Source organism: Macadamia integrifolia, chromosome 4 (assembly GCF_013358625.1).
Source record: "Macadamia integrifolia cultivar HAES 741 chromosome 4, SCU_Mint_v3, whole genome shotgun sequence".
Taxonomy (NCBI): domain Eukaryota; kingdom Viridiplantae; phylum Streptophyta; class Magnoliopsida; order Proteales; family Proteaceae; genus Macadamia; species Macadamia integrifolia.
In genome coordinates, this window is record NC_056560.1 from 18262962 (window position 1) to 18275709 (window position 12748).

Consider the following 12748-nt stretch of genomic DNA (forward strand, 5'->3'; position numbering starts at 1 on the left):
AAGCGATTCTTCTGGTGCTCTGGACATCTTCTTTCTCTATTGAGATTTTCGCATGTTGAAGTTGGTTTCCCTTCACAAAGCTTCCATGAGAACCAAAGGGATGAAGCCAGAGAAACCTGAAAAGGCAAGACCATCAATTTTCTCAAGCACACACCAAAAGCATAGGTGGGGAGCGGCACATAACAGTTTATCTTAAGCCCCATTTTCTCCATTACAAAGCTGGCAAACCCTCAGTTTCATCTCCAGAAGAACTGCAAAAAAAACATATACAGACAGCGAGGAAAACAGGAAATTCTAGGATTTTTGGATTTGAGAAGAGATCTTAAGAAGGAGAAAAAGAGAGAGATTTGGGGCGAGAGAAGCGGTTTTTAGAGAGAGAGAGAGAGAGAGCTTTTGGAGATTTGAAAGAATGAAACGTTATTCCTTGGGAGAGAAGATGCCTTTCATAAGATTAGTGGCGGAGCTATTTTCATCGTGTTGTGTCAAGAGTTGGAGAATGAAGAATGCAGAATGGCAAAACACCCCATTCTATAATTCGCTCCATTCTTGACTCTATTCTAGAATTTTGAGAATGGAATGCTTACCAAACAATGATTTTAACCGTCTAGAATGTGTTATTGGTCCATAATGCATTCCAAGAATATATACCAATTTAATCCTTCATCACAACTCACTTTGAGTTACTGAATGGTATATGTATTAATTTCTCCCTAATTGATATGTGATTGATACATTTGAGTTTAGCTTATGGGTTGAGACGTGAGAGAAGATAATATCTTTGCTTGTCATACACTAGTTGGAAAAAATAGTGTCTCTATTAACTCTAAACATGGTTCCTAAGACTCACGCAAGAGAGATTTGAAATCCATAATCCACTTTTCGCTTAAGCGCATATTATCATATCATTAATTTAGATCAAGTTATTCTCGGCATGTCTTATTTATTGATTGTAGGGGCAGAGGTAGAGTTTTAGGATCCTCATGTCACTATCTTGGGGTGCCCCTTTCTATCCCCATTCCGTTCCTATCGAATCTTATTAGTTATGTTTGAATATTGCAATGGAAATTTAAAGAGATAAGAAGTGAAAGTTTTCAAACTTTAAAAAGAAACTTTTGTAATCATTATCCCATGTAATCTCATGTGATTGTATAAATTACTTAATTTTTTTCTTTATTTAATATTGAGATATTTTATATATAATTTATTTTATATTTATAACAAAGGATTTTGAATGCAAACTTAAGTGAATTTAATAAGTAAATATGGAATGATTTGGAGCTAATGATAACAGTAACATAGGATATAATAATTACAATAATTTATTTTTTTAGTATGAAAAGTTCACTTTCGTTTCCCTTTAATTCCCCTTGCAATGAAATGGAGACCAAAAAAATTTGCAAAGATTATGAATGGAAGAGTTGTTAGAACCGAACATTCGTGTTGAGATGTTGGGAGTTATAGAGAAATCATCCCATAGGGATTAATTTTGGAACATGTATTATCTTCATATACTAATCATCCCCACCTTATAATTTAACCTTTAAGATTAATTAATATTATATATGGTTTTTATTGTGAATGCCAAATGGAGACTGAGGAGAATTATAAATGAAACTGGGGAATTTAGGGATCTAGTCTGGTCTACTCAAGTAAGCTCACCTGCCTTTTCATCAGGCCCATCCTTCCCTGGTCCTGTGAAAAAGCACTAGTATCTCGGCTTAAGCTCTAGCCAACTAAATTTCACATGCCTCAAAGCAGGGCTTTTTAAGCCCAAGACTTGCATGTAACTATCTGTTAGTATCGTATCGTATCTGTCAGCCTCCAATGTTGCATATATCTTTATCACTTTTAATAATTTTCTCTCAACTTATCATATATTAGACTTAACCCTAAATTCTCTCTAATTTTATTTATTTCTTAATTTTTTAATTTTAACTCAAATTTGTGTCACCTTTATTTTCAATGTATAGTTATCATCATGAATGGAATTCCTAGGATCAGAATTTTGGAAACCCCTCGCCACCTCAATTCCATAAAAAAGGGTAAAACAACGTTCTTAGTTGCACGACTCCTACACCTAGGCACAAAGAAGGACGAAATGATGGTCCTCCTCCCCTATGAAATATAATAAACTCATTCCCGATTGCATGCCATCTACTTTTAGAAACAAAGGGGTTGGGCCGATAGCTCCAAGCCTGGAGCTCAGCACCGATCTCTTATGGGGGTGCGGGGGCGTAGGATTGACCGTGACCTAATGTGTCAACCCGCGATTTGGAGTATATAATGTACTGTTGTCTTGTTGAGAAAGTCATTGTATTTTGGGGGATTTTTCGAGCTAGGGTTTTAGGACGAGTTTTCTCGCTGCTACTTGGGTGTAATCTTTGCATAGTGAAACATCTTATTCTTCACCCGAGGACATAACATACCACACCAATGTGTGAACATTGTTAAATCTCTATGTTGTATAGATCTATTGTCTGTTTTTTTTCGTATTTCTTGGTGTTTACTCTAACAAAATATAATAAACCCATCCTTTGTTAATGTCCACATACACCCCCTCATTGACGCCCTTATTGGCACAAGACCCGCGTGACCAAGGAGTGTTCTCTCCCCCCACCATACCCTTCCCTTCTCCCTTCTCCCTTCTCCCTTCTCCCTTCTCCCTTTCTTAATAAAAAAATTTCAATCCTTTGGATTGGTATAGAATTTCAGTTCAAAAAAACTTATTAAGAGGGGAATCTGGCCAAGGCCCTATGATGCACGGAATTTTCACATTCATCTACCTTTCATCAATAATGCCATTGTGCCTCTTAGCTAGATCCAATCAACAAGGCTCGTCTTTTAAGGAAAAAAAGTCCATATCACCACCGAAAGCAATAGTATCATAGCTGTAGTCACTCTTTTGAATTCTATTCCTCACTCCTTCACACAATCTTCTTCACTGAGAAAGATTTTAACCTTTCCAGTCTCCAACAATGTTAACTATCCATCTCCTTCATCTACTGCTCCTCAGTTCCACCTTCTACTACTTCCTCTCCCCAGTCCAAGCAGTACCCAACTCAGAAAACCAACCAAGTCTTCCCACCGGCACTGGCACTGGCACGGGCACCGGCGCCGGCACTTGTCGTGAAACATGTGGCTCAATCCCAGTAAGGTATCCTTTTGGCACAGGAATAGGATGTGGGCACCCAGATTTTGGGAGATACATAAAATGCAACTCAGGGAGACTCCAATTCTCAACAAGTAGAGGTGTCTACACTGTATCTTCAATTGACTACCAAACTCAAACTCTTATACTATCAGATCCTCTCATGTCAACTTGTAATTCTATGCAGAATTCAGGTAGCTTTAGCTTAGATTCATCTTCTCCATTCAACATAGTAAGTGATGATATCTTTGTTTTGCTTGGTTGTTCCACAACATCTCCAGTGTATGATCCAAATCAGGACTTGTGTGATACTACCGGATCAGCTTCACATGTCTGTAAGGGTCTGTACTCTTGTAAAGGGGTTACAGGTATTGGATTGGAACCAAATAATGCTCCAATCTCTACTTGTTGTGTTTATGATCCACCAACTGGGTTGGGTTCTTCTAGATCTGCTTATACAGTATTAGATCTTCCTAAGCTTCAATGTTCATCTTATTCATGTATTTATGGGTTTGGAGAAGATGACAGGGATCCAATGAAATGGAATTATGGAATTTCTCTTCAGTTTAATGATTCTAATTACCAAAAAGATGCTTCTAATTGTAAGGATTGTGAGAGTAGTGGTGGTTTCTGTGGCTTCAATGGCTTGGATGAGTCTTTTGCTTGTGTTTGTCGTAATGGCATCAACACCACCACCAACTGCTATGGACAAGGTTTGTTGGGTTCTACTTCTGAGTCTCTATTATTGTTCTTTCAATTTAAATTAGGCAGTGTTTGGTGTGTATTCTTTGAATAGATTTTTGGTTTGGAAGTCTGAAAATTTATTTTTAGGTTATGCTTGGAGTGAAACATGGAGACTCAAAATTGAAATCAAAAGGAGAATCACATTCACAGGTAAATTTCTTTGTTTCCCACCTTCTAAACTTAAACACAGAATCTTTTCTTTTGAATAGATCTTGACTTTTGAGATGGCTTCTTCCTTTTTGTTCACAACCAATCTTCTGAAAAGGGCTGAAAATGGGCTGGGGGCCCACATGGTTGGCTTTAGGGGGGACCCATATCATTATTATGCTGATCCATCCCATTAACTAAGGAAAATGCGTGCAAGTTCTGACTAGTTCTTTATTGTTCTCTGTTATTAGGGATTTTGGTCTTCTGGATAGCATTCTTCATTTAAAATGAAGTGTACACCAATCAGGAAAGCAAAGAGAGAGAAGAAGAAGAGGAATTAGATTAAGCATCAAAGTGCAAGTAAGGTTCAAATTATGAGAAAGAAGTATAGTGATGTTAGCTTACAATGGATAATTATGGCCAAGTTATAGAACTGATTGATGGCGTTTTGATTTTTTTTATCAAGCCATGTGGCATTTTGTTCATTCATTTGTCAATTAGTACACGGTCCAATGAAGGGGTACACATGGGTATGGATGAAGTGGATTTTCTAAGTTTTACAAAGGTGAGAGTGTCATTTTGCTGCCCAATATGTCTAGGCGTTAGAGCCATGTGTAAGAAGTCTTCATTTCCCCTAAAAATAATTACGTGTTGAAAAGAAAACGCATAATTATGAAGTCTGACATCCTCACTGCATGCATGTGACATACTTTGATGGAGTATTTGGGCCAGGCCATAAAATGTTTTGGGCTTTGGAGTATTTTACTTCAGCCCAGGCCTCGGCTCTGGGTTTATCAAATCTGCAAATGAAAACCTCAAGCCGGGCCCACGGACAACACCTAATAAAGTAATAGTGATTAGGTCGTGCACGGGGATTGTAATTAGGGAACCCTAGGATTTGTTGGTCCACGGTGCACCCAAGGGGGAAAAATAAATAAAAATTCATTGGGCCCGGTTTTCATTCCCTCTACTGCCATCAGCCCTTTTTTATTGAGTTAAAGAGTGATGTTTTTTAATATATATAATATGAGGGGTGAGAGTTCGTGATGACACGACATTCCTTTTATCACCATTTTTCATAAATCCCTTGGTATCACCGAAAAGTCGGAAACCATAATTAGACAAAGAGATGAGTAAACCATTAGCTTGGATAAAGTGGTGCTATTGTTGCTGGTTATTTCCTAGTTTGAAAATGATATAAAAGGGAAAGGAGAACCACAAACCTAGAACCCAAGATGCTGAGCAACATAACCCCTAAAAAGCTTTTCAAGTCCTCATTCTCACATTGATCTCTATAATTAGTGTTTCGCTATGTTTGGATAAATATCAAATCCTTGCAATGTTGATAACTCACTTTTAATATCATCAAGGGTTAGTGAGTGGTTATTAAAAGACATAATTTTTTCTTCTATTACATAAATTTGTCATGTTGAGTGAATGAACAAAATCAACATACATTGTTGCATGAGATTTGTTTATAACAACTTATTCCTCTAAATTATTCATCAATCATCACACTATTTTTTTGCTTTCTTCTTTGAACCTTGATGTATTGCGAGAAGAAGAGAAAATGTTAGGATTGGAAAAAATAAGTATAATCATGAAACTTCAAGACAAGATTGAGACGTTGGGGGAAACCATTTTGAAAATTTTACTTGGTTAGTATAAATGTACCATAAAGTCATTAAGGTTAATTTCTGTTCTTCCACTATAAAATTATATAACAGTTTCTCTTGTTTTTTAACATTTAGGGAAATGTTTATTTGAATAAACGGATTGAGATCATCATTGTTATACCACTCTCTCCAACGATGCTGCACATTTTCCAGCTTCTTTCTCATTGTCATCCACAATATCCATTCAACATCGACTTCCAAATCCGCCAACTACGATGGTCATCATATACTTACTCTGTCCACAGTAGAAACAAACCCATCGAATTCCCATAGGGGCAAGGCTGTGTTCATTAGAAAATCCAAAGACCAAATTGGTGGAGAGTAAGTATGGTGTCATGTATTATGGAGTTGCAGTGGGTTGGTTGTAGAAAATGTGGTCTACGCACTTCCAATCTTACATTTCCTTGATATAATGGTTGAGTCTACTGATTTAATTGGTGATGTTGGGTGCTACAAATTTGCTTAGATTATTATGGGGTTCAAATATTCAATGTGTTCATTAATCTTCATGTAACCCAGACTCGTCTCCAAAGATTGGGGCATTCAATTACCCTTCCAACCGTTGGATGGGGTTGGACATACATTTCAACATTTGATATAGGGATGTAAGTTTGTCAAATCTTATCAAATCTCTAATTTCTAATTGTAGTTTGATCAAACGATCTTTGGTAATTTGCATCGTCTCAATCTGTGTGATTGCTCAACCCTGTTACTTCCACGAATGAAAATGGATCTATAATTAACATTGGAAAAAATAAGTATAATCATGAAACTTCAAGACAAGATTGAGACGTTGGGGGAAACCAATTTGAAAATTTTACTTGGTTAGTATAAATGTACCATAAAGTCATTAAGGTTAATTTCTGTTCTTCCACTATAAAATTATATATCGCTTTCTTTTGTTTTTTAACATTTAGATAAATGTTTATTTGAATCGACGGATTGAGATCATCATTGTTATACCACTCTCTCCAACGACGTTGCACATTTCCCAGCTTCTTTCTCATTGTTATCCAGAATATCCATTCAGCATCGACTTCCAAATCCACCAACTACGATGTACATCATATACTTACTGTGTCCACAGAGTTTTGTACAGTAGAAACAAACCATCAAATTCACATGGGGGCAAGGGTGTGTTTTACTTGCTAGAAAATACAAAGACCAAATTGGTGGAGAGTAAGTATGGTGCCATGTATTATAGGGTTGTAGTGGGTGGGTTGTAGAAGAATTGCAGCAGCGCCGAGCTTTCAACTAGCAAAAATGTGGTCTCGCACTTCCAATCTAACATTTCCTTGATATAATGGTTGTGTCTACTGATTAATTGGTGATTTTTGGGTGCTACAAATTTGCTTAGATTATAAGAGGAGGCTCAAGAATACACATAATGGTGGTCACCTCAGTCATGTTCAAATATTCAATGTGTTCATTAATCTTCACGTAACCCTGGCTCCTCTCCAAAGATTGGGTCATTCAATTACCCTCCCAACCGTTGGATGGGGTTGGACATACATTCTAACATCTGATATAGGGGTGCAAGTTTGTCTCTGTCGTCCCAAACCCTCCCTGGCCTACCCTATGCTCAACTAGGTTTGGGTTTAAATTTCTGAACCTGAGGGTGAGTTAGAATTGAAAAACACTGATTAAGCCTAGGTTAGGGTTGGTGTTCAACCTTGGCCCGGCTTAGCCTGACGCAACCCGATCCTGATTTAACTGGATTAATATAATATAATTTAAGGTTGTCATCCTATCATTTTATTTAGAATAACAAAATCTGTGTCATTGATTCATATGATGAAAAAAAAAAAGATGAATTAAGGCTGGGACACTAAGCAATATCTATATATTGATACCATGAACCACCATGGTCGAGTTAGTCAACTTGGATTGGAATCGACCCTCAACTCTGAAAACCAAAGCAATCCTAGACCATGTCCAATTGTGGTATGCATCAATTGATTCGATCAAGAATTTTAAAATAGGAATCACATATAAAATTCTATCAATTCAAATATTGTTCAAAGAACTCTAAAATCGATCCTCAAGTTGAAGTAAAAAAAAATGTTAAACCCAACAATCAAGTCCCAAATATCCTAATCGGTCAAATTGGGATTAATCAGAGCTAATTCGATCAAGATTTTAAAAACTAAATCAGAGATTGAATTATTCATGTCAATTCAAATCTCTGAAATTTGCTTTCACAAAATCATAGATAAAGAACCTTATGTATCATGTCTAAGGAAGAGGGTTCCCGTCCGCTGGTTCGGTTTGGTTGAATTGGATTTAGCTTGTTACAGGTCAACCCAAAACCAAACCAGTAAGAAGTTTCAGTTTCCATCGGTTCTGGTCTGGTTCTCATCTAGTTTTTAATCGGGTTTTTGTTATCAGGCTACTATCAAGGTTCAGTTTCGTCAGTTTCGGTTTCACATTTATACATAAAAAGAAGTAACAAGAAAATCCAATTTGTTCGGTTTCTTAATGGGTTACTATTAGTCTGGTCTCAGTTCTTATCGAAAGGTTCACTCGGTCCAGTTTGGTTTCGATTTCTCTCACTTTCATAAACAGTGACCCAAAACCAAACCAATGAATCAATTTGATTCATTCAGGACTGAACCGGTCGGTCTTGATTGATTCCACTGGTCAGGCTGCAGTTTGACAACCTCATTACATGGAGTTCACATTCTTTGTAGCGAGTGGTGAGTATCCGATGGCTAAGAGCATCTGGACACATGCTCAAGGCACTCCTAGCCATCCGATGGCTGCAAACGATTTTCACACGTGGACAAATGGTAAAACGGACACATCAAGGTATATACTTTGGGGAAGTATGTGGGCCAGTCGATAAATTTTTTGGGCCTTGGAGCATATTACTTTAACCCAGGCCTCGGCTCTGGGCTTATCGTATCTACAAATGGTAACCTCAATCCAGGCCCACGGACAACACCTAATAAAGTAATAATGATTAGGTCATGCACGGGAAGTAATGAGGCAACCTTTGGATTTGTTGGTCCACCAGTCCACCCAACAATCGTGGAAAAAAAAAAAGACTTTTTCATTGGGCCCGGTTTTCCTTCTCCCACGATGAAGGATGAATCCCCTCTTATCGGCTCCATTTGATTGATGTAAATGGATAATTGAAAATCCAAATTTGATTCACGTATGTATCTGTTTAGGAGTATTCATACCTGGTCAAAGGGTATTTGGATCTGAATTCAAATTATCTAGAAATTAAGTATCTGATCCAAATAGACAATCAACAACAACAATAATAATAATAAAGTAATTATTTAATTATTCTGAGGGTTCTTGAAGTTTAGACTGATTCTAGAGAATAAGGAAAATAGCTAAGACAACTTGGAAACATGGGTTGAGAGCAAAATATATTCATTGAGGGAGGGAGGTCATGGTTACACTAGTTAGGAATGTAAACAGATAGTGAAAAATCCAAATTTGATCTATTTAAAACTATTTTTATTCAGTAGACAAATGTTCAGATTTGATCATATTCGATCCGTTTACATCCCGCAATGAGTGGCATTTCCAACTATGTATATTAGGGGGTGAGAGTTCATAATGACACAATATCCCTTTTATCAATATTCTTCTGATCCCTTAGTATCACTCCATTTAAAACCATAATTAGACGAAAGAGATGAGTAAACAACTGGATCGGAGCCTTGGATAGAGTGTTTGTTTCCGGTTATTTCCTCAGTTTGAAAATGATATAAAAGAGATAAGAGAATCACAAACCTAGAGTAGAAGTTGTCGAGCAACATAAACCCTAAGAAAACCTTTTCAACCCTCATTCTCACATTGATCTCTACAATGGGGCATTTTTTTATCCGTTCAAGTACGAATAAACCAATAAAAGGGATAGGGATTCACAGACCAAAACAAAAAGGCTAGGAAACTACTATAAAAAACTCGAGATTGAGAAGAAAGTTATACCAAACTCACTCACATTAATATACATAAAGTCTTTTTTTTTTTTTCCTTTTTTTTTTTTTAAATAAACCAACATGAAGATGTTATTGAGCTTCCAAACATTCATAAAACAGCATACCTCCTAATTCAGCATTATCACTTTCCAGGAAAAGGGGTTTGAGGCTGTCAGATGCACATTTTCATGGCAACCCCCTGATGGCATAAAAGATCTATGGAAGCTGGTAATGGTAGAGATGGTGTGAATCAACCAACAACATATTAAGGGAATGACAACAGAAAAGAGTCATCAAGATCTCAATTCTGATTTGTGTTCCTCAAGTAACACTTTTAGAAAGCCTGATACGTAGATCCAACCTAACTGCCTTCAACTGTTCCCTTTGATGCGCCTAACCTCTCAATCTTGGACTTCTTCGAGCTTCTTGGAGCTTATTTTCAGATACCAGCCCAATGCACCAAGACCTGTTATGACACCTGCCAGAACTGCATAGTTTCGATTCTTGTCTGTCGATACACCACCAGGTGTTGATGATGCAGGGCCATTGGTTTTGGCCTAAGCCACTGACCCACTTGAGCCTGTTGATGTTTCTTCTGGTTTAGGCCCCTTGCATGCAAGCTTCTTCAACTTCTTCTGTTCAGTTTTCTTGATGTAAACGTTCTCTGCAGCCTTTTCCTCTTCACTGAGGATTTTGCCACTGCTCGAGAACCTTCTGGGTACTTAGGTATTTACTCCTAATTACGTCCAATGTTGATAAGTATTTTGTAACACTATAAAGATGATGGTATGAGTTTGTGGCATGTAGGTATTAGATGGATGAACAAGAGCAGTTTACTTCTGTGAGTTTTTTGAGATTACCAAACTGGAAACGGGTTTTTTCTAGAATGATGGAATTTATGTGGTTTTTTTCAATATTTTACCTAGCATATTCAAAGAATAAAACTGTGTTTGAGCCGCAAATCACCAAGAAGTTTTATTCATAAAAAAGAATAATAATAATAATAATAATAATAATAATAATAATAATAATAATAAATTGTTTTTCATTGTTTGTGTTTCAGTCGGTATAATTGTATAGTTTTTTTTATATATGCTTTCCTAATTTCTTTGTTATATAGGTTGCAAAGCCACAAATTTGCTAGATTATATAAAGAGTCTCAAGCATAATGGTTATATCAATAACAAGAGGGTCTCGTAAAAGTCAGCATAGCTTTTGCACTAACGTAGGGACCAATAGGAGCGCATGCATCAACATCTTCATGTGGGGTGGGGTTATCATTTGACCCACCCATGTGTCTTGACGCAAGGAGTGGGTGTTAACATGTGCAAGAAAAAATTTAGTGTTTTTATCGTACTTATTTTTTTTTTCCTTTTATTTATTGCAAGAAAAAATTTATGGAGATTAATTCTATTAAATGTCCATAAAAGGAAGATAAAAAAGATCAGTTGATAAATCTTATTGTTTTACTTGATTTTTTTTTATGGTATTTTTTATTTATATTAAAAAAAATAAAACTATTGGTTAACTTCAAGATATTGATCGTAACATCTTTATATCGTATGAGATTGTTTTGTCACTCCTTATTGGTGTATTCCCTAGTGCTGCATGTTCAAGCTTCAAAGAACCCTCTTCTCATCCTTACAAAAAGAAGACGAAAAAAAAAAACCCTCACCTTATCTGTGTTTATACTTTTTAAAGTGATTTACATCCCCTCCCAGGCCTTTTGCTTTTATTACATCCCCCACCCTTGTGTTTTCAAATATTACACAGACCTCCCCTGTCAGTTGACAAATATTACACAAAAGCTGACTCTGTCATATTTTGACAATTAAGTTTTCAATTTTTTTAATACCCATACTACCCCTAATGGAGTAAATTACCCTTACACGCATCTTGTGATAACTAAAGAGTAAAGTAAAACTCTCCCCTGCAATTTCAATCTGAGCGAACATCGACTGACTTGGGAACGACGAACGACGATCGGCGATAAGCGAGCAGCAAGCGGCGCTTACCTCTTGTTTACCAAATGTAAAGGTGAATAGGAAGAGTGGGAAAATAACCAGAGGAAAAACCATCGACGCCGGCAGATTGACTCTCTCTGCCTTTAGGTAGCTGTAAAAGTAGTCTTTCTCCCTCTCTCTAATGCCTAGTTTTGCTCAATAATCAGACTGTGCTGGCTTGGCAACTATCCGCATACAACAGGGTGTGGGGTATTAAGAGAAACTGCACAACCTAAGGTGAGGGTGACTATCAACCTAGGTCCATTCTATCCGATCAGGATGTTGAAGGCAATGGGATTGGGGTTCTTTGCTGGTTTCAATTAAGAGGCTATGGCTGGGCTCTTGTCCCCGTAGTTCTTGTGTACAAAGGACATTTTGTAGCACCAGAAAATCGACAGCTTCTTTGACAGATCAATACCGAAACAATAATGAAGGCTTAAAGTGTAGATACCCAACTGGGAGAGAATGAATTCTCCTGTCGGCACTGTTCTATATCCCCCACCCCTCTCTTTACATTCCAGTATGGTTCGACCGGATTAAACATGACTAGATGGGTTGACCCGCGACTTGGAGTATATATAATGTACTATAGCCTTGTTAAAAAATTTATTGTAATTTGGGGGGTTTTTGAGCTAGGGTTTCAGGGCAAGTTTTCTCGCCACTACTTGAGTGTAATCTCTCTTCTGCATAATAAGACATCTTCTTCTTCTCCCGAGGACGTAGCATCCCACACCGATGTCTGAACCTCGTTAAATCTCTGTGTTGTGCAGATCTATTGTTGGTTTATTTTCATATTTTTCTTGATGTTTGCTCTAACAATTTTCTAATATTATCATAATAACAATTCCTGATATAATTATGACCTAATGGAACATCTACTGTTATATTAGACATTTTACTGAGATTTTAACAAAGTTGAGAGTTAACTCCTTTGCTTTCATTCTTGTTCAGGTTCAGAAAGAGATATAATTTCTTATATGAGACTAAACTTCTTGTTGAGAGAGAAGCAAATGAGGAGCTTGTTTCCAGTTTGTTTTTCATGTTTTGATAACCTTTGCTGCTGAAATGAATTATCTTTACTTTATGGGTTTC

General features: G+C 36.9%; 1 protein-coding gene across 1 annotated transcript; it reads left to right on the top strand.

Annotated features, from left to right (window-relative positions):
- The first annotated feature begins 2799 nt into the window (after nucleotides 1-2799).
- Nucleotides 2800-4524, top strand: LOC122075600. Its single transcript, XM_042640681.1, has 3 exons — nucleotides 2800-3861; nucleotides 3980-4042; nucleotides 4291-4524. The coding sequence occupies exons 1-3, from the start codon at nucleotides 2976-2978 to the stop codon at nucleotides 4323-4325; spliced, it is 984 nt and encodes a 327-aa protein (XP_042496615.1). The 5' UTR covers nucleotides 2800-2975; the 3' UTR covers nucleotides 4326-4524.
- Nucleotides 4525-12748: the final 8224 nt, after the last annotated feature.